This window comes from Eptesicus fuscus, chromosome 8 (genome assembly GCF_027574615.1).
Source record: "Eptesicus fuscus isolate TK198812 chromosome 8, DD_ASM_mEF_20220401, whole genome shotgun sequence".
NCBI lineage: Eukaryota > Metazoa > Chordata > Mammalia > Chiroptera > Vespertilionidae > Eptesicus > Eptesicus fuscus.
Genome location: NC_072480.1, coordinates 60,063,867 through 60,083,338, shown reverse-complemented (window position 1 = coordinate 60,083,338; position 19,472 = coordinate 60,063,867). Strand labels below are relative to the sequence as shown.

At 40.2% G+C, this 19,472-nt stretch overlaps 1 protein-coding gene across 1 annotated transcript in view; it reads right to left on the bottom strand.

Annotated features, from left to right (window-relative positions):
• GPC6 (glypican 6) overlaps positions 1–19,472 on the bottom strand; it is a 1,127,407-nt gene that overhangs the window by 109,827 nt on the left and 998,108 nt on the right. The window contains exon 5 of the mRNA XM_008156480.3: positions 10,987–11,117. Coding sequence (XP_008154702.2) covers positions 10,987–11,117 — 131 coding nt within the window. The remainder of the gene's footprint in view (positions 1–10,986; positions 11,118–19,472) is intronic.

Sequence of the window (19,472 nt, the reverse complement as noted above, 5' to 3'; positions counted from 1 at the left end):
TTTTAACTATCAGGGTGTTTTATTTTTAGTTTTTAACTTTCAATAGTTTGGCAATTTCCTTGATGGATTGCCTTTTAAGAAAACAGGTTTTCATTCTTACGTCTCAGAACAATCTCTCATCTTCTTTCATATTCTCTTCCCTCTCCCCCTCCCTTCCTCTCTTGTTCTCTTCCTCTCTTCGTTCCCTGATTCATGTTTTTCTTTCCTTAAAGGTTGATTATAATGGTCCCTTGGCCAAGTTCTCTGGCAAACTGTAAGACCCTAGATGGGTTTAGGATTCTGTGAGGAGAATTCTGGGTTGTACTGAATCAAATTAAATAATCAGTTTCAGTTTTGGCTGCTTTTCATTGGCTTCAATTTTCAAACTCCAGCAACCGCGTCAGTTTTAAGGTTTTGATAATCTGCTCTGATGCTTACGCAGCTGGGTTCCAGAATATGTCAGATTGCTGCATACTTCTTAAAATCGGTTCTTCCATAAAAGAAATTCTTTCCATTTGCTTGAGGAGATGATTTTTTTTCCTCTTGAAGCTTTTGCATTCCTTAAACAACAGACATCTTGATATTTCCTCCCAAATGGTGGAAAAGCACAAAGCGCATTTTGAGTGTGGAGAGAAAGAAACCCTGACCCCGTTGGCCTAGCTAAATGATTATTTCATATGCTCTTTGTTTATAAGGTTTAAAGTGATTCCTTAAGAATCACTTTGCAAAATTTACATAAACATGTACATTTCATCAGCCTGGCTTTGTGTCATTCATTCAACCCACCATTCAACAAATGGTGGTTGTGTCACTAAGGCCGGACATAGGTGCTGGAGATATGCCAACTGGACATGGCCCTGTGCTCATGAGGTTCTGATAAGAAATCAGGCCATTATGACAGAATGTAATAACTGTGATGGGAAAACTCAGGAGGGAGAACTAACCCAGGCTGGAGAGTGAGAGAAAGGTTCCTAGAATAGCCACGGTGTGCTGGTTCTTACTGGCTCACAAGACCACTTGATAAATTTCCAGGAATTTTGCAAGCCAGTCGTTAAACACAATGATGATTAAAAGTTAAATTGTATACACTTAACATTATATAAATTATATTGAAAACAAAGGTCATATATACTCACAACTTACTATTTTCTAATTGCTTACTATTATCTATGCTCTGAGGGTACTCATGCCAGTTATATCCTGAGGTTACTTACATACAACTATATAATGGGGTGCTACTCTGTGTTCAGTGACATCGTGCTGGTAGCTTGAAATCACCACAGATTTGAGAAACACTACAAAGTAGCATGTTTCCTGCGAATAGGGGCCAGTCTACCACTGAATCTTGCCTGGGAAGTGAAGAAGTAGTTGAAGTATGCCTGGCAAATGCTGTGTATTTGGAGTGGGGGGTGGAGAAGATAGCATGTTCCAGAATGAGGGAACAGCAGGTACAGAAGCATATGGATGACAGAGGATGGTTCTGAGCCACAGAGCCAAGGCTGTTCCATATGTCTGGTACATATAGAGGTTCCCTTACCTCCTAGATTAAAGCTTCTATTAGGACTCAGGCTTTGTTGGTCTTATTCACTACGATCTCTACCCACAGCATTGAATATGGTACTCACATGATGATAGATGCTCAATAAATATTTGCTTCAATAAGGTGGGGAGAGTAGTGAGTACTGGGCCTGGAAGGCCACGGTGAGGACAACATCTTGCAGGACTACCTCTTGGCTTTATTCTAATGGCAACAGAGAACTGTGGAATGATATCAAGCAGGGGAGTGATGTGAACATATTTGCACTTTCAGGAATCCCTCTGGCTGCCGCGTGGGAAATGGATTGGAGTGTGGCAAAACCAAAGGCAGGAAATTAATCAGGATTCTGTAACTCATGTGTGAGGTGGTAGAATTAGAGAGCTGCTGTGAATAAATTCAAGAGATATTTAGAATGACTGTTTAATTGGTTTCCTTATGGATTGAGTATGAGGCTAAAGAAGAGGAGCCAGCAGGGTTTCTGGCAAGGACCAAAGAGCAGTAGGAGGCATTCTCTGGGATAGAGGACCCTGGGGAAGAGAAGGGTTTGTGAGAAGACCGTGAGCTCAGTTTGGGGCAGGTATATTTGAGGTGGCAGGTGGAGGTGTGCAGCAGACAGCTGGATAAACAGATGTGATCAGGAGAGTAATCTGGGCTAGAGAGAGATTTGGGATGAAAACTCCTACTGTTGCTAAAGCAAACTCAGAAAATTGTGTCCCAGGCAGCCTATATTTTCTACACAAGAATTATTTTTGTCACTCACCCCAGTGAACGCTGTGTTTTAAAAATATGTTGTCTAGCTAGCAAGTGAAATGTATTAGTGAATAATTTATTGATTTTTTTTCACTTTGCAGGGCATCTAAGTTACTTGGATAATGTTTAAGATATATTCTAGTACAATTAGGAGGTGATATGAAAGAGATGAACATATCATGCTAGAAGAAAGAGAAAGCCATGTATTATTCCAAGTTTTCCGGCAGAACAAGTGGCTGTAACCACACAGAGGTAGCTCCTTCACATGTTTAAATATCAACTGGCTGGGCAATGACTGTAGCAGGATCAAACCAGACTGCATATCCCTGAGTAAAGGGAATTGTTAAGTGCTGGGAATAACCATGTATTTATGAGAATGGGAAGAGGCCACTAACACTAACCTTGACACAGTAACCTACTGTCCATGGGAAGCACAGTTCTAGGGAAGCTGTTCTCTTTAAGGCAGGAAGAGGTTGGGAGAACACTTTCTTTCAGGAAAGCGAGCAGATAACTTCTGTTCTTAAGAATTCTCTAAGTGTGTGTTAAAAACTGAATTGAGTTGCAATCACGGATTCCTGAGTACACTACAGTAAATGCAATCTTCTCATCTTTTGCCCTAAAGTTAAAGTGAAAGAAAAATCTTAGGATAAATCTCCTAAGGTTATGGATAATCAGGAGTTGCATTTTATCATCAAAAGGAGGAAAAAATATTCCTTTTACATGGAAGAAAAGTTAAAATTAGTTTGCTTTGGGTGCATGTCCGATAAATGCATCATAAGCATTTTTCTCGAAACTTCATTTTACTTTATGAAAAAACTAGAGGCCCAGTGCATGATTGAATCATGCACGTGTAGGGTCCCCTAAACGCTTTCACTTTCGATCACGGGGGAGCTGGGTGCCTGTCCGCTGGTGCACCAGGCCTTTCAGAAGCCTCCACCATGGCGGAGGCTTCTGAAAGGCCTGGTGCCTGAGCGGACAGGCACCCAGCTCCCCTGCTTTTGATGGTCTGCGGTGGGACGTGAGCTCGCTGCCCCAGAGGCCCCTTCTGTGCCACAGCACAGCCATGGCACAGATGCTGAGCTCGCGCTGCTGCTGGCGACGTGAGCTCAGCGTCCCGCCAGCCCAATCAGCCCCCTGGCCCCCCCCCCCGAGTCCTGCCCCCCCGCACCTCCTGGCCAATCGCGGGCATAGCGAAGGTACGGTCAATTTGCATATTTGTCTATTATTAGGCAGGATGGTGTCTCCTCTCCCTCTTGTATCTAGCATCTGAAAAATCTGGTCCTATTATCCAGTGATGTTACAAACAGGAATGGAACAGATTCTCAGATTCTAGTTGTGTGTGTGTGTGTGTGTGTGTGTGTGTGTGTGTGTGTGTGTGTGTTTAAATATAGAAATAAAGAATCAAAGAATAAAAGATGTTTAAGGTCTTTGCTTCTTGGTGGAATATTATAAGTGAGAGCTGATGGGAAGAATGTAAACTTTGAAATTTGAATAACCAGAAAAAATATTCTGAATTTAGAAATCATTGAGAGCCTCTCCCTCTCTCTCTCTCTCTCTCTCTCTCTTTCTCTTAAAAAAAACTAAAGAAGAAATAGAAATAAAGCTTTATAAATTGCATGGCCTTTTCTCAGAGATCAGACAGAAGGGACTGAACCACTTGTCAATGGAGCACGTCAATTATTCCCTTAATGGAGGAGTAATGTGATAGTAGGCAGAGGCCACTGAAATTCCTCTAAACTGTTGCTCTGCTGGCATTGGTGCTGCCAATTGGCACAGGCCAGATGTCAGGCTGCTGACATGGTCTGCACCCATTCTGTGTTTCCTTCTAGTCTGCTTCTTTCGAAAGTCTGATGATTAGACATTTATTCAGTGCCATGTCATAGGCCAGGCAGAAGTCTGTGTCCCTTTTGAGGTGATTCTCTGCTATTGAAAATATCACATGCATGAGTAGATTTAAATGCAGGCGTGTTTATACCAAACCTCTTCATCTGATCTTAGATACTAAAGATAAGTTCCCAGACTTACATCGAAGAGGTAAAACCATGGAGTCAATGCTTTTTATAATTTCTGTATTATAGACATTTTCAATAACAACTATTACAATGCTTAACTTTTATGATTGATTTTCATTTGACATAGTTCATGCTAAGCATTTTGCATGGATTATATCACTTTACTCTGAAATGATCCCATGAATGAGTACTACTAGTATCCTCATTTTTTTAGAAGAATATTTTGTTTTTATTTATTTTTCTAAGTTTTATTTTCCAATTACAGTAGATAATCAATATTATTATACTTTCAGGTGTACAACATTGTGGTTAGATATTTATCCAATATAAGTGATCCCTCTGATAATTCAAGCAGCATCCTCCTTTTAAATGTGAATTAATTGAGTTTAGGCAGATAAATAATTTGCCTTGTAACTTTTATGCAATTTTCAAGAATACTAGACTAACTTCAAGTACATTTTAAGGTCATTTCTATTCCTCATTGTTGAACGCTCTGTGGCATTATACTTCCATGTTCTGAATTCAATTACGCAGAATGTACTGTTTCTTCCATGTGTAAAATGACATGTTAAGGTGGCTCTCTGTAGAATGTAAGAATGAGCAAGATGTAGTTCCTGTCTTCCACTAATTTATAATTCCAGAAGGAGGAGGTAATTACACAAGTAACCACACCACAAAGAATAATGTTTACTGCCTGAAGTACATATGTAATACAGGGGCTCAAAGTTTTACATGTATGTTTAACATGTTTTACATGCATGTATAAACATATTTATTTAAACTAAATTCTAAAATATCTCCTCATAGCTAAAAGAAGATATTTTTTCCATGTGAATTCCCAAGATGCTATTTCTACCCGAATGTATTGAAAGGAAAAGTTCCATAGAAAAAAATGTTAGCTAGACGCTAGAAAAAGAAACCTAATCATTAATGAAAAGATAATGTATTAAATGTTAGAGCTGGAAAGGGGACATTTCAATCAACCCCCATTCTACAGATGAGGAAACAAGGACCTGCCAGCTAGAGGCAGAAATTATTATATTCCTTTTTTTGTTCTCTGAGACTTTTTTCCCATCTTAACTTGAGCTGTAGATTCAGAAAGAATTGTCTGGAGAAAATTAAGTACCTGAAGGGCCATCCTGCTCTTCTCTAATGGGTTCTACCCTCGTCTGTAATAAGTATGAATTGAATGGATGGTTTCAATTGGAATTTAGTAAGTCTTCCTTCTTAATTTAGATTATATCTGACAAACCAATCTTTTTCTGGATTATATTTGAAATTACTCCTAATATATTTAAGTTATATTGAGTGAGATGAGTTTCATCTTCCCTGATAGGATAAGAAGGAGATTATCAACACATTTGAAATTCACAGGCAGAGACTCAAAGTTTTTTCTCCCTGCTCTTGGGAACTTTCCGAAAATCTGCAAAATTCTTTGATTTGGGTGGGTAAAAAGAAGTGGTAGGATAATGAAGGAAACTTGTCTTTGATGAAGACAGTGAAGTTGGTGAATGCAATAAGGTTAGTTGTGGCTCGAAGAACTAGCAGCTTGTGTTTCTTATCAATAGGTTCTCTGTACTAGGTTTCAGGTAACAGTGCTCTCTTAGCTGGCTGGTCCCTCCAAGTGCTGAAATATGTCTAGTTCTGGGGGGAAGACACTGAGGAAAACAGTGGCACAATGGGAAAATCTGTTTCTTTAGATCAGACAGTTCTGGGTTGCAATCCCTGATCAGCCACTTGTTAGATTCAACACCTCAGACAAGCTACATAATCTCTCTAATATAATAATTTCTGTCTGTAAAACCAGGGAATGAATGCTTTACAAGATGGCAGTAAGGATTTAAAATAAATATGCAAGGCATCTAGAAAGAGACTGACACAAAGGCAAATAATCTGTTTTGTCCTTTGCTGTGTTTCCCAGGCCTGGTAAACAGTAGAGAATTCGTTGAATGAATATAGGAGCTGCTCAATTAATGGTAGGCATGATGATTATCATTGTTACCAGTGATTATTTGTCTAAAAAGAACCAACAAAAGTTTAAAAATGCTGCTCCCCCCAGTCTTTAAACATGTATACATATATCTATATATATAAAAGCCTAAGCATCCAGCTGACGGGCTGACCAGCCAACTGGCCAGTAGCTATGACATGCAATGACTACCAAGGGGCAGATGCTCAATGCACAGGCATGGAAACATGGAACAGACTGATGAATCTCAGAGGGAAGGGGGGAGGGAGGAGGGTAGTAAAAGATTAACCAAAGATTTTATATGTATACTAGAGGCCTGGTGCATGGAATCTTGCATTGGTGGGGTCCCTAGGCCTGATCTGCAGGGATCAGGCTAAAACTGGCTCTCTGACATCCCCAAGGGGTCCCAGATTGTGAGAGGGTGCAGGCCAGGCTGAGGGACCCCACCAGTGCACGAATCCGTGCTCCAGGCCTCTAGTATATATAGTATATTGTACAAAGCATATACAAATCAAGAGTTTGAGATGAGTGCCATAATGTTATTGCCAACATATTATAACTTGATTATAAAGATTGGCTAGATCAGTGGTTGGCAAACTCATTAGTCAACAGAGCCAAAAATCAACAGTACAACGACTGAAATTTCTTTTGAGAGCCAAATTTTTTAAACTTAAACTTCTTCTAACGCCACTTCTTCAAAATAGACTCACCCAGGCCGTGGTATTTTGTGGAAGAGACACACTCAAGGGGCCAAAGAGCAGCATGTGGCTCGCGAGCTGCAGTTTGCCAACCACTGGGCTAGATAATCTATATATATAAAAGGCTAATATGCAAAGTGTCCCCTCGGGAGTTCGACCGGGAGTTTGATCACTCACTATGATGTGCGCTGACCACCAGGAGGCTGCGTGGAATGAAGGGAGGCCTTGGCTGGCAGCCAGCAGCCAGGGAAGGGAGGCCCTGGCCAGCAGTCAGACGGAAGGCCCTGGCCAGCAGCCAGAAGGTCCCAGTTGGCCCTGGTCGCTGGCCAGGCCTAGGGACCCTACCTGTGCATAAATGTCATACACCGGGCCTCTAGTGTGCCTTAGCCCTAATAGCTTAGCTGTGAGCTGAATAGGAGAGGAATACCTATAAAAACAGATCTAAGACAAGGGTGGAGCATGGGCATGGATAGTGGCAATGGGTCTTCTAATTAGTTTGCAAATATAACTAATTCATGATCTCAGTGATGAAGTATAAAAGATGAGCTCTTCCCTACTTCAGATATGATGAGAATCACTGTATTAGAGGAGGGAGAGTTCATATCTAGAACTCTGGTGTGTTCATCTTTTGCCTTCAGATAGAAGAAGGGAGAAAAAAGTACACTCATATCTATATATATAAAAGCTCAGTGACCGGAATGGTGGAACGACCAGAACAACCAGAATGACCAGAATGACTGGTGGCTATGGCATGCACTGTGGTAGCCAACCAGCCTGATTTGGGCCCCGATTGGCCCCTCTCCCCCCACACTGGCCTGGCCCAATGGGCCCCCATTGGGGCAGGCCAGCTGGACCCCACCCATGCACAAATTCATGCATTGGGCCTCTAGTATTTTATACTATTAAAACTAGGAAAGATTTGAAGCAATGAATGATGGTCCATATAAGAGAAATATTTTGGTAGCATTTAGTATGGTGAGAAGTTCTAGCTAAATTTGTAAAGGGAATCAGACAGAAAGACAGACAACTTGAGTCCTGGCTTTATCTCCTCTGTTTCCTTACCTTCTTTATGAACCTTCTCTTAATACTTGATCTAGCCATCAAGTATTCCAGAACCCTGCCCTTATGTGAGACTGGCCTTGTAGGCACCCACATCATTGTGATGCAGTGACCAGCAATGTGGGCTCTGCAGTCAGACACTCCTCTATGTACTTTTCAAGCACCATGGCAGCTTTGTAATTCCTTAACTTTGCTAAGCCTTGGTTTGCTTATCTGGAAAGTAAGGGGGAAGACCTATCTCCTCACAAGCATTGTTATGTTCCTTGTAATAAATGTAAAGCACAGCACAATCCTCGGGGGGAAGCACTCAATAAGGATGAGCCGGCAGTTATAAATATTGTTGCTTTTCTGAAAGAGACTCTGGGAATGAGTTCTATCCATAACTGCTGTAATAAGGCAAATGATTTTCTAAGAAGAAGTTGTCAATAATATCCTGGAGTAAACAGTCTTTGTCTTTTGTAAGGTTTACAAATCTCAGGATGTCAAGCCTGCAATTAGGAAACAGTTTCTGGTCTCACTTGAAGCTCACCTATTAGGAGTTAACAAAGTCTCTGTTTATGCAAATACTCCCGTGGAAGTCTGGAAATCTAGAACTTCAAATTTGATGAGGCTATCAACAGTGACTGAGGGTTCCTTGAAAAGGGGAAATATTTAACCATCCAGTTATTAGCTGGAATGTAGATTTTAGATGTTAGTGCATGCCTGACTTTCATGGATGTCGCTTGTAGGGAAAATAAAACTACATAGTTACAAATTCTATTCCCCTGAAGAAATAAGACCTCTTTTAGAACATAACCATTCCATCAGCAAATCTATCACTAGTAGATGTAGCCAAATTCCAGCCACCTTGTACTCTCCATTACATGATAGGCTGGCTTTGGTCCTTCCTCCTTGCCCTCTTCCGATCAGACTCTGCCTCCTGTCCCATCCTTCTTTCCCAGAGAGATCCAGCTGCCCTCCTCTTCTTCCTTCCTTAACTCATTCCCCTTTTCTCTATGTCAAGACTACCAGATACACTTTTTAAACATGTTTTTTAGCTCATTTGACATTTTTGGTACTACTATTTTATGACCCTCCACACTATATCCTCTCATGTGAGTGTACTCTTACATGTTCTATATTATTTCTACTCTTGATTTTGACAATTCTTACAAAGAAATGTGTCCTTAACAGAATAGAACCAGAGGCGTGGATACATGGAACAGACTGACAACTGTCAGAGGGACTGGGGGAGAAGAGGACTGGATGAAAGAAGGTGAAGAGATTAGCTAAAGAACATATATGCATAACCCAAGATACAGACAACAGTGTGGTGATGGTCAGAGTGGGGGTTGGGTGGAGGGAGACAAAGGGTTGGGGGGAATGGGGACATCTGTAATAGTACAATAAAAAGTACAGTCCTGTGAACAGCCATACTATTCTAAAATAGTTGGACAAATTCCATAGAAATGTCTCATCCATATTCTGGTAATAAAAAGAGTCCATCTAAGACTTAGAGAATTTTTAATAGAATAATTAGACTTGAACATGTATATGCACATGCTAATAAAAAACTCTGCCTCTAAGAAGTGTGGGGTGCTCTCAGGTCACAGACAGTTTTGTCTATGTGGTTTTTCATGCCCTTTTCTCTAGAGCAGTTTGAACATCAGCAACCTTAGCGTCTGGTTACTCAAGCACTGCAGGGATGTTTGGCCTCTCAAAGAAACATTCATTGGTTTCTAGGCAATAGGTTTGCGAGGACTAGATGGCTGCTGTTTTTTGATGGGAAAGAAAGAAAATAGCTTTTCATGGAACCACCAAATGTGCTATTTCTCTAACAGGTAATGGCAAATTTAGAGAATCCTTCTTTACACCAGATATCACAAATTCATTAAAACCCAGGACAAGGCCTATGAAACTCTCTGCTCATCCATCTCCCAGGACAGATTTCTTCCTACCCTACATTTTACTAGTCCACCCTGAAAAGCCCAAATCTAGTTTGATTCATACTCAGCCAAGAGACCTAGTTGGATTCTATGGTTCTCTCTCTGCTCTCCCCACCCCCACCCATTCCCTCTTCCTTGATTAGATTTGAAATCCCTTTCACAAAGGATTTTAAAATCAAAGGAAGCTAAGCCAACTCCTTGCCTGATATTTATTTGTGTGAATGACTTTCTGTTAAAATGCAATCACTCAGTCAGTCACCAGGCTTAAAAAACTGATATAGATTTGGTTAGTATTTCAGGACAAGGTGACTGGTCAAAAGAACAGAAGGACATTATGCAGTCATCAATGTGGGTGAAAAGGGTGATGAAGGAACAGCTGGGAACCCATTGCAAACCTCTCAATTTTGTTGAAGGGGGGTCCTGTTTATCTTCAAATGGGTGGGGACAAATCAAAATCTTGCACCTGGTATTTGTGTTCTGCAGCTGCAAACCCAAAAGCTCCGTCTCACATGATTTATGAAAATGAACTACTTTTTTTCTTTGAATGTGTGTTGGACTTCATACAAAGGAGCATTTTCCCCTGAAGATACATTAATCAAGGTTACACCATAGTCTTAAAAAAGGAAGTCAGATGGAATGTTTAATTATTTACAATTGGACATATAGAACATTTGCCTGGCTTGCACAGCTGAAGATATAATTAGAAGTTCCTCAAGAGAGAACAGGGTTAAAGTGTGTAGACATTTCAAACATTAAATCCATCCCCCTCCCCAAATTGCTCACAAATATGAGGGATTAGTCAATATACTTGAGGCTCTCTGAAACTTTTTAGCAGCCAATAATTTCTTCATGATTGAGTAGTTGCGAGCAAAAAGATTGCTTCCTTTCTCAATGCCATTTTGTTAGACATTTTTAATGAAGTAGCAAATTTGTAGCTTGACAGGAAAAGCTCACTGACAATGTATTAGAATTTATAATCCCAGCCAACATATCTGGTTACTTCATTTTTAGATTACTGCTCTTTCCTTATTAGTAGACATATGACGAATGCAAATACCTTTGCAGACACCTGCATGCTGTTTTCTTGCATGTTCATAATGGCTTCAGAGATCTTGACATCTATAGGATCCATGACCGACTCAATGTTGAAAGGTCCTTCCAGTCGCTCTGCCACCAAGAGCATCGCATCTGTTAAAATACAGGAGCATGATTTATTTGAGAACTGAGAGCTTCAGGTTCTTAACCTGTGTTTAAACATTCACAACACAACTGGTTGAAAAATATCTGTTCATTCAAATTTTTATTTGCTTTTATATGGCAAATAAAAAATATGTGGAATGAATGACTAAACTTTAGAGAAGTATTTTATTTCCTTTGAAGACTGATAATTATTTTACATGTATAGCAGACCTGAAAATGAGAAAATAAGTTCCAAGTTAAGAGAGTAAGAAAATAAACAAAAGGAAAAAAAAAAGACCAAACAAACAAGAGAGTAAGAAAATTGAATATAGCAAATTACATGAGAAACTTTTTAAGACAGACAATTTTTCATAAGAAAGCTGCAGTACTGTCTGGGAAGCAAAGAGAGTCAGCAGGCTTTGTGAACAGCGCCAGCTTTTACAGGGTCTCCTGGCTCTCTCAGCCGCACCCCCTCACTGAGTTCTTGCTCCACACCTGTGGGATGAGTGACAGCAAATGCATCCAGGGCAGCACCTGGAGCATCAGGGAGGTCCCTCTACCCCAGCCCCACCCCCATTACTCTGCCTCATGTTATCCTCATGGACACCCATGACTTGGAAAACTTAACTGTCAACAAGGACTCACAGAGAAGCTCAACACTTTCTGATTTCTTTTCTTAGGAAATGCAGACCTTTCTTAGGAAATGCAGAGTCTTACAACAAAAGTAGCAATGTATTTAGATCTTCCTGATCTAATTATCTGGGGATGTAGACAGAAGGTGCACGTTGTTTGGTTGGAGTATTTTAATATTAAATATGTTTTCTCCTTTAAGATTTTGAAGGTGGCTCACTGGTGCCTGAGAGCCGGTCTGTTTCTTTTATGTCTTTATATCGGCTTTATGTGTTCATCAAAAATAATCCCCTTTCCTGTTTGACTTTCCAACAGGCTTTTTGATGGAGATTAATTATGACAAATGAGCCAGTTTCTCTAGACAGGTGTTTCCTGCTAAAAGAACCAAGAAATCCTTGTACATGAAACACACACACACACACACACACACACACACACACACACACACACACAAAACCAAACTGGCACCATGGAGTTACTAAAAAGTGTAATTAAAGGAAGTGATAAGTATGAAGTACTTAATTGTGTTCTTTATATAAGTATTTGTATAAATCATTAGATGTACTGGTCTATCACAGCATATCTATCCAACATGACTGGGTTGAGTTGAGATAATAATGTTGGCTCGACTGGAAGTCTGAAAGCAGTTGTGCTCTGGGAAAAAAGGGACACATTTTTGGGTTGGATCAAAAGGACTTAGTATTGTGTCATAATTTGAAATTATGGGACCTAAAACATCTCTGAGAAGGTTCTCTTAATTGATTACATTAAAGCACTCCTCTCTACCAGACCTTCCCTTCAATAAGTAAGGCAAAAGCTGTTTGATTCTTAACATGACGTGGGGGAGTTTCTCTCTGGTGATGTCAATCCTTTTGTTCCCCTTTCCTTCTCCTCCATGGTGCTTGCCTTTAGGTTCCTGGGTCTGCAAACTCATCACCTCCTTTTTGATGCTGCCATGGTAAAAGTGCTCAAGGTGACCCTTTTCCAAGCAGCTGCCTGCTTAGTTTTGCAAAAAGGCATGCCTATTGATGATTCTATGTATTAAACATGTAACCCAAAGGCCACACTTACTCAAACTGCTTGCCCCTATATTTCCATTTTCTATCTCAATTCATTTCATTTGCTTTGTAAGTATGCAACTAATTTATAATGATAAATTTTTGATGTAGGTATATATCTATTTACTTTCCTTTTAATTTTGATCACCAGTCAGAATATGCTACTTTAAACTGATTTTTAAATCTGGTTTAGACTAATACTAATTTAAAAAAAAAATATATATATATATATATATATATATATATATATATATATATATATTGAAGACTCAAAATATATTGGCTGAAATACCCCCAGATCATTATTAAGAGTAGGAATGTGCATATGATTAACAGTACTGTCATGTGCACTTAAAATGTTGTTAAGAGGGTAGATTTCATGTTATGTGCTTTTCTTTTTTTACCACAATAAAAAAAAAAAGTAGGGATAATAATTGTGCTGATCAACTACAGAAATGGAGAAAAGAGAACTGCTGCTGGGAATATAAAATGATGCAGCCACTATGGAAAACAGTATTGTGGTTCCTCAAAAAATTAAAAATTGAACTACCATATGATCCAGTAATTATGCTTCTGGGAAATGAAATCACTCTCTCAAAAGGATATCAGAACCCCCATGTTCATTGTAGCATTATTTAAAGTAGCAAAGACATGGAAACAGCATTAAGTGTCCACTGAGAGATGACTGGATAAAGAAGATGTGGTACATATGCCTATACACTGGAATATTATTCAGCCATCAAAAAGAAGGAAGTCCTGCCATTTGTGACAACAGGGGAGGATCTCAAGGGCATTATGTTAAGTGAGATAAGACAGAGAAGGTAAATGCTATCTGATTTCACTTATATGTGGAATCTAAAAAGAAACTGAACTCAGAGAACAGATTGGTGGTGCCAGAGGCAGAGAGTATGGAGTGGGAGAAATGGGTGAGGGTGGTCAAAAGGTACAAACTTCCAGTTATCAATCAGTCTTGGGATGCAATGTCCAGCATGGTGACTAATCAGTCAATAATACTTTATCATATATTTGAAAGTTGCTAAGAGAGTAGATTTTAAAAGTTCTCATCTCAAGGCAAAAAAATTATAACTATGTATGGTGATAGATGTTAACTAGACTTCTATGGCAATCATTTTGCAATATAAGTAAAACATCATGTTGTACACCTTGAACGAATACAGTGCTATATGTCAATTATATCTCAATAAGTCCCCAAAATACATGTCTCCTTATAATATAATTATCCCTTCCCCCAGTTCTCATTTTTGTACTGAGTTTGCATGACAAGACACCCCAGGGCCACAAAAGGAAAAGTAGCTTTTCAGACAACTTTCCCACTCTTTTGCATTTCCACTATAACGGGTATGCATACAGCTCGGAGTCTAGTTTAGACATGTTACCAGGTAAGAAAGTGACCGTGGCAGGCCAGAGCTGTAAAGACCTGGGACTAGCAAAATGCCTGGGAGTGAACAGTAGCAATCCCTGGGTCCCAGACCCCAGATGGCCAGAGGGTAGGTGCAGCTCACAGAGCAGCCAGTTGTGCTTGTACTTGACCGGTTCGCCTCCCAACTGCTGGGCAAGTCTGTCACCAGTCAAGCTCCCCAGGTACCAGAAGAAACTTCCTTCTTCTTTGGGGCTGAGTAAAGCCATGTTTATTTTTCTTCCCAAAGTGCAGGAAACACACATGACTTTTATGACACCAAGGCAGTAGCTGGTAACTTTCTCTGAAACCAATTAAGTCACAACATGGCCATTACTTATTTCAGCGGCTGCCATCCTGTGCTGTTTTAATTATTTCTGTGCCATTTATATTTTGAAATATTTGGAACATTATTTTTTACTGTGTTCTTGGAGCTATTATCTATTGCCAATTAAATCAGGGCAGTTTTAGGATGTCAGCTAATGGTCATCAGGTCTTTTCTGCACAAATCTCCTGTGTTGTCCAAGTTTTGTTTTTCTTTAAAAAAAAAAAAAATTGTCTTACTCAAGCAGTATATGTAACTTTTGTTTCTAAAAGGAGAATAACATTTAGATAATTAGAAATAACTGGTATAACAGAGATGCTATGAGTGTGTGTTAGCACAGAGGTGGCTCTAGCAGCTCAACTAGAAAGTGCCATGCAAAGTGAGGAGCCAGGATGCAGGTAAAGCTGCACCCTTGGGCCAAGGCTATCCATTCTTGTAAGCATGGACTTTATGATTAGGAGTAAGGAAACTGACTCTAGTTAGATAGAGTCAGGTGCCTGGGTTTCTGTGTAGGCCTTTCCATTAAATGGTTGAGAGACAATGTGTGTCACTTAATTCACAAAGTCCCATTGTCTTTATCTGTGAAATGGAAATTTTGACAATGTCTATTTAATCGTGCTGATTTGAGGAATCAAATATGGTAGTACCTGTATAGTTGTTAGCACAGTGCTTGGCATATAATTAGCTCTCAACAAAGGTTACTATCCTAAGGCACTCCCACTGGACAGTGGAAGTGGGAAGGAGAGGAAATAACTTACAAGACACTTTGGGAGTATTGACAGCAACAAATGTGAAGACCAAAGGAACAAAAGGTACACGGATGACTGTGAGATGTATAGCTGATGCTCTTTAATATGTTTAATTAATGTTTGGATTATTGCTGCTTTGTTCATTACGAAGAGATACAAAATAGCATTGTTTTCCTACGATGTGCCCCTTTGCCAATTAAAGATGATTACAAAGTCTCTGACTTGCTTGCCATTAAGAGGTGCAATTATGTTCTGTTCCTTAAACCTGGGTGAGTTCCGTGACCACTGTGACTAAGAGCATACAATGGAAGTGACACTGCCAATTATAGATGGAATGTTAGTGTGCCCCCAACATCTATATGTTGAAACATAATCCCCAATCTGATGGTATTAAAAGGTGGGTCTCTTAGGGGGGGCGGTGATTAGGTCATGAGGGTGGAACCCTCATGAATGAGATTAGCACCCTTATAAAAGAGACCCCAGAAAGTTCCCTAACCCCTTCTGCCATGTAACGATACAATGAGAAGACTATAAACTAGGAAGTGGGCTCTCACCAGACACCGAGTCTTCTGGTGCCTTGATCTAGAACTCCCGACCTTCCAGAACTATGAGAAATAAATATTTACTGTTTAAGCCATCTAGCTTATGCTACTTTTGTTAAAGCAGCTCCACTGGACTAACATATCTGCCAAGTTGCCAGACATATGCTGTGAGGCTGTCTACAACATGCCAGACCAGCCCATCTGCCAGCTGTTGCCATCTGGTGATCCTAGTCAACACCCTGTGGTACAGAAGAATTGTTCAGCTGAGCCCTGCCAAAATTCCTGACCCACACTCCTGTCACTTCTAATAATACTAGACACCTGGTACACGGAATTCGTGCATGGGGGGGGGGGGGTATCCCCTCAGCCCAGCCTGCACCCTCTCCAAACCGGGACCCCCTCAGAGGATGTCCGGCTGCCGGTTTAGGCCCAATCCTAAACCGGCAGTCGGACATCCCTTTCACAATCCAGGACCACTGGCTCCTAACTGCTCATCTGCCTGCCTGTCTGATTGCCTCTAACTGCCCCCCTGCAGGCCTGATTGCCCCTAACTGCCCCCACCCCCTGCTGGCCTGGTCACCCCCAACTGTCCCACCCACCAGCCTGGTCATCCCTAACTGTCCCCCCGGCCAGCCTGGTCACCCCCAAATGCCCTCCTCTGCCAGCCTGGTCACCCCCAACAGCCCTCCCCACTGGCCTGGTCATCCCTTACTGCCCCCCCTGCTGGCCTGGTCACCCCACGCAGCCTGCTGTTCAGTCTTTTGGTTGTTCCTCACTAACTGCCCCTGATGGCCTGGTCACCCCATGCTTCCTGCCTGTTCAGTCATTTTGTCGTCCCTCACTAACCCCCCTGCCAGGCTTGTCACCCCACTCAGCCTGCTGTTCAGTCGTTACTGTTACTATGATGGCATCCCAGACAATTTGCATATTCCTCTATTATTAGTATAGATGGTTGCTATTTTAAGCTACTAAATTTGGGGGTATTTATTTTGAAGCAGTAGAAAAGTGGAGCAGCCAAATGACAATATTTACAAAATACTGCTCTTTGACAGGACTCAAATATTCAGAATTCTAGTTATTTAATTTTTGACAAATTGACCACTTATGATGTAAACCCTATGTACAAACACGGCAAGAAAAATAGAACTTTGCCTAAAGAGAACATACAAAGAGAATTTGCTCTAAGTCCACAGAGCATTATGGGACACTGCTATGGTACAGTGAATGCACACCAGCTATTCTTGAGTGAGGGTTATATTTCCCCCGGGATGTGAGCCTGAGAGATAAAGAATAAGCATGGAAGAAAGGCAGAGGTTTGGATTTTTGTCTAAGTCTTCGACTTTATGGAGTAAAGGCTCTGACACGGGAGCTAGACATTATCTCTGGTCTCTGGGTGGCCCTGAAGTGAGAACTATTTTGCTACAGGGACTTCTGCATGTTTATACTCCTGTAGGATGTAATTTTTAAGTATGATTTCATGTGATCAAACATGTGTTTTTAATTTACTTCTTGAGAAAAGGAGATGTAAAATTAGTAATGATTTTACTGAATGATGATTTTAATCTGGAAGACAATGATTTTCAAAATGCTCCAGGGGAGGCAAGAAAAGAAAGTTTTTTTTTCTTCTTAAAGGAGATGTTATTAAGCTTCTCCTAAGTAATGACAGAATAAAAATAACCTTGAAAAAATTTAGTTGTGAAGGGGTTTGGGGGCATGGGTGAGGGTGGTCAAAAGGTACAAACTTCCCATTATAAGATGAGTAAGATATTGGATCTAATGTACAGTATGCAACTATAGTTAATACTCTATCATATATTTGCAAGTAGATCTTAAAAGTTCACATACACACACACACACATACGGTAGCTATGTGAAGTGATGGAGGTATTAAATAACTTTATGTGATAAAAACTCGTTAACTTATTTTATGTGATAAACATTTTGCAATATATAACTGCATCAAATCAACATGTTGTACACCTTAAACTTACACAATGTTATATATCAATTATATCTCAATAAGGCTGAAAAAAAAGATAAAACTTAATGGAAATAAATTGAACTTAACCTAATAAATATTTGTTATGCGCCAAGGAGTATCACTATGCCACTATAAATCAGTGGTGGTGTGGGTATAGAAGCAGTCCATGGTTGCCACATTCATGGAGTTTGGAAACTTTTTGAAGTGACAAATAAAATTTTATACATTCTATTTTTTTTTCTTTCTTTGAGGGAAATTTGAATTAAGACAATAACATATCATTTCAAAGTTCTCATGAAATCTAAATTTGTCCTAATAATCTACTCTTTGAAAAGTGAAATTTATAAGCACAATCTATTTTCTTGTTTTATCAGAATTCCAGAGCCCCCAACTTCAGCTTTTGTTTAGCAGCAATGCTCACCCTCTATCACATCTGCAGGACTATTGTTTTAACCCAACCAAAATACTTTCCCGACTGAGAAGCAGACAAAGGAATAAAATTTAAAAAAATCAAACAATTTTACAAATACCCTGGTACATTCATTCATTGGCACCAGTTATTCATTAAGAGAAAAAAACACCTGCTTCGGTGTTTATATATAGACTCATTTATGCCCATGGCATGGATGTAATTAGAGACTCCGCTTTCTCCTGTGGCTTGCTGGAGACGGGCACCCAGAATAAACACGTCCTTTGCTTTCACCCAAATTGATTAATTAAAATGCTTGTGAGATTTCGGACAGGAACATGTTTCAGGAGAGCCCTGGAAAGAGAGCATAGCTTGTGGGGACTGGGGGATCCACAGCAGCGGGCAGACATGACCTGAATAACCAGCAATGAGAATTTGAACTTACCTAGTCAGAATTTCTATGCCCTTTTCTAGAATTTACTTTATAAAAATTTTAGATTTTTCAGGCAATTTTATAGCTAAGGCATTTTCATTTTTAGAATTCCGATTCATAAAACCACCAAGTAAGAGAATATTTCCTCCCTTGGGACTATATTTCTGATTGAAAAAAATATTTTATTGAATGCAGAGAGGAAGGGAGAGGGAGAGAGAGATAGAAACATCAATAATGAGAGAGAATCATTGATGGCCTGCCTTCTGCACACCCCCTGCTGCTCTGTGATCTCTTCTCTGACATTGCCAACAGAGCTGTCTTTTCAAAATGCAAGTCTGATAGGGTCACTTGCCTTGCTCTAGGTTGCCTTTGCCTTTAGGATCAGTGTGAACCTCATATCCTGCAATAAGAAAGGTCCTTCATAAGAGGGTCCCAGTCTATCTTAGCAGCCTTGCCTACTACAACCCCTGGTACCCTACCGCCAACACAAGGGCTTTCCCCTTATAGCTCCATCATAACGGTTTAAATGACACTGAAGGTTTCGGGTTCAATTCCCACTAAGGGCACATACAAGAATTAACCAATGAATACTCAAATAAGTGGAACAACAAATCAATGTTTCTCTCTCTCTCTCTCAAGTCAATTAAAAAAAGAGAGAGATTCATAAGGAGACTCTATCCATTGCTTCTTTAGGTTGATTTCTCACAACTCAACATGCTCCATGGTTTCCTGCTGTTACAAATAACGCCACAGTGAATGTCCTTGGCACATGTGCAAATAAATCTGTTGGATAGAGTCTTAGAAGTGAAACTGCTGGGTC